Source organism: Herpailurus yagouaroundi, unplaced genomic scaffold (assembly GCF_014898765.1).
Source record: "Herpailurus yagouaroundi ecotype Mexico unplaced genomic scaffold, PumYag 193, whole genome shotgun sequence".
Classification (NCBI taxonomy): domain Eukaryota; kingdom Metazoa; phylum Chordata; class Mammalia; order Carnivora; family Felidae; genus Herpailurus; species Herpailurus yagouaroundi.
The window spans coordinates 1-2,857 of record NW_024412424.1 but is presented as its reverse complement, the minus strand read 5'-3'; the positions used below and the strand labels follow the sequence as shown (position 1 = coordinate 2,857).

The 2,857-nt window shown below is 40.6% G+C and overlaps 1 protein-coding gene across 1 annotated transcript; it reads right to left on the bottom strand.

Moving 5' to 3' along the window:
- Window positions 1-1,204: 1,204 nt before the first annotated feature.
- On the bottom strand, window positions 1,205-2,623 carry LOC121010916 (olfactory receptor-like protein OLF4). Its single transcript, XM_040444752.1, has one exon. It carries the CDS (start codon window positions 2,612-2,614, stop codon window positions 1,661-1,663), a length of 954 nt encoding a protein of 317 aa, XP_040300686.1. The 5' UTR covers window positions 2,615-2,623; the 3' UTR covers window positions 1,205-1,660.
- Window positions 2,624-2,857: the final 234 nt, after the last annotated feature.

Here is a 2,857-nt window from a genome sequence, read left to right as displayed (position 1 = left end):
CAGATTGAATGTCATTATGGAAATAACAAATGGGGGGGTTGGGGAAAATCTTTTAAGCCCATCCTAAAATTAAATTTAAAACTTAAAATTTCAAAGCAGGAGCACAGGATGCCATCCCATTTATTTACGTCTTGTTTAATTTCTTTCAGCAATATTTTATAGTTTTCATTTATAAGTGTTTTGCTTGTAACAGGTTAGCCCATCATTCACCCCAGCAAATAAATGCCCTTAAACATTGCCATTGGTATTCCATACTTGATTGGGAGATGTACAACTTGAAAAGAAATGTAGTGCATACTAATACAAAGGACAATTTAAAATTTGCTTTATCATAATCGAGGTCATCTTTGACTTGAAGGCCATAGTAAGTCATTCTTTTTTTTTAATATGAAATTTATTGTCAAATTGGTTTCCATACAACACCCAGTGCTCATCCCAACAAGTGCCCTCCTCAATGCCCATCACCCACCCTCTACTCCCTCCCACCCCCCGTCAACCCTCAGTTTATTCTCACTTTTTAAGAGTCTCTAATGGCTTGCCTCCCTCCCTCTCTAACCTTTTTTTTTTCTTTCCCTCCCCCATGGTCCTCTGTTTTAAGTTTCTCAGGATCCACATAAGAATGAAAACATAAGGTATCTGTCTTTCTCTGTATGACTTATTTCACTTAGCATCACACTCTCCACTTCCATCCACGTTGCCACAAAAGGCCAGATTTCATTCTTTCTCATTGCCACGTAGTATTCCATTGTGTATATAAACCATAATTTCTTTATCCATTCGTCAGTTGATGGACATTTAGGCTCTTTCCATCATTGGTCATTGTTGAAAGTGCTGCTATAAACATTGGGGTACGAGCATATTAAGTCATTCTATTCATTCGAATCTCATTTTCCGTGTAGACTCCACTGGTAGACAAGTATTTGATAATCAGTTTGCCAGCGACTGTGTAAGCAATGGTGACATTGTAAGCAATGGTGACAGCCATGAAGCCATACAGCCAGAAGAGAACAGGATCCTAATTAGAAGAATAAAACCAATGGCCTGTTATGAAACACACTAGTACGTTCATCAGGAAGAGCAGGTAGAGATACACAAAGGAATGGCAAACACAAAGTGAAAAACCGTGGTCTCAGATTTAGAATAGAATGGAATGGAATGGAATGGAATGGAATGGAATAGAATAGAATAGAATAGAATAGAATAGAATAGAATAGAATAGAATGGGATAGGATAAGATAGGATAGGATAGGAACAAATGGCCTACTTACCAAATTGAATTTTTCCATCAGAATGGTAACAAATGTCTCTTCTCTTAGTAAAACTAAAGACATATTGAAAGGGGCGATTTTTGTCATTTGGGAAGAAATTATTCTTAAGAAACCCAAGCAATTCAATGAGATAAATGGGAATTCCTAATTTTTCCATATCACAGGTTGGGAATCAATTTAGAAATAAAGAAAGAAAATGAAGGGAAAATTGTTGGATATCAGAGAGAGGGAAAAATTTAATAAATGACTGACTAAATTGTACTGAGTAGTTAAAAAAAAATAAAAAATAAAACTTCCAGGAAATAAGGAAGCAAATTCTATGTCCAGAATTTGCTTAAAAAATCACAACTTCTGAGTCTAAACCTCTTTGGCCAGCAGTCATGGGAAATTCTTCAGCCCAAGACAATTAGCCCTTTTATAGATGCCATTGCAGAGAATCTCCTCAGAGCGCCCTTTATGTCTCTGTTCCTGAGGCTATAGATGAAGGGGTTCAGCATGGGCGTGACCACCGTGTACATCACCGAGGCTGTGGCACTCCAGTGGGAGCTCTGGGTAGCAGCAGAGCTGAGGTACACTCCTAGGCTCGTACAATAAAATAAGGAGACAACCGATAGGTGAGACGCACAGGTGGAAAATGCCTTATACTTGCCCAGAGCTGATGAGATCCTACGTATGGAGGAAATTATCTTAGAATAAGAGTAAAGGACCCCAGCCAGGGGAGCACCACCCAGCAGCACAGTTGCAAAATACATCATCATGTCATTAAGAAAGGTGTCAGAACAGGCAAGTTGGATCATCTGATTGAGTTCGCAGAAAAAGTGGGGGATTTCCACCTCTGTACAGAAGGACAGCCGCAACACCATTGAAGTTTGCAACAAGGAATACAGAACACTCATGATCCAGGACACCAGAACCAGGAGTCCACAGAGCTGGGGGTTCATGATGATTGTGTAGTGCAGGGGGTGACAGATGGCCACAAACCGGTCATAGGCCATCACACTCAGGAGAAAGTCATCCAACACTGAAAAGATTATGAAGAAGTTCATCTGTGTGATGCAGTCCTCATAGGTTATGACTTTGCTCTGGGTCTGGATGTTCCAGAGCATCTTCGGGACGGTGGTGGAGGTGAAGCAAATGTCTACAAAGGACAGGTTGGCCAGGAAGAAGTACATGGGCGTGTGGAGGTTGGGGTCTGTGCTGACGGCCAAGATGATGAGCATGTTTCCAAACACAGTGATCAGGTACATGGAGAGGAAAAGCCCAAATATGAGGTGCTGCAGTTCTGGACCGTCTGAAAATCCCAGAAGAAGAAATTGTGAAGTTCCTGTATCATTTCCTGGGTCCATGTGGTGGAGGTGACTACCAGTAAAGGGGAAAATAACATGACAAAACTTCACATGGGCCTGGCCCACATTGTTCAAATGCTACCATGTATTTCCAGTCAATAAAATAATTTCAATACTTTGTGAATGGATCTGGGCCCCTTGAGGGGATCACCGTTTCCTCTCTGATTAGTAATTTTCATCCCAACATCAGTTTTTCCCCCAATGGCCAGGTATCATAGACTTAATAAGAAATTATTTCATGCA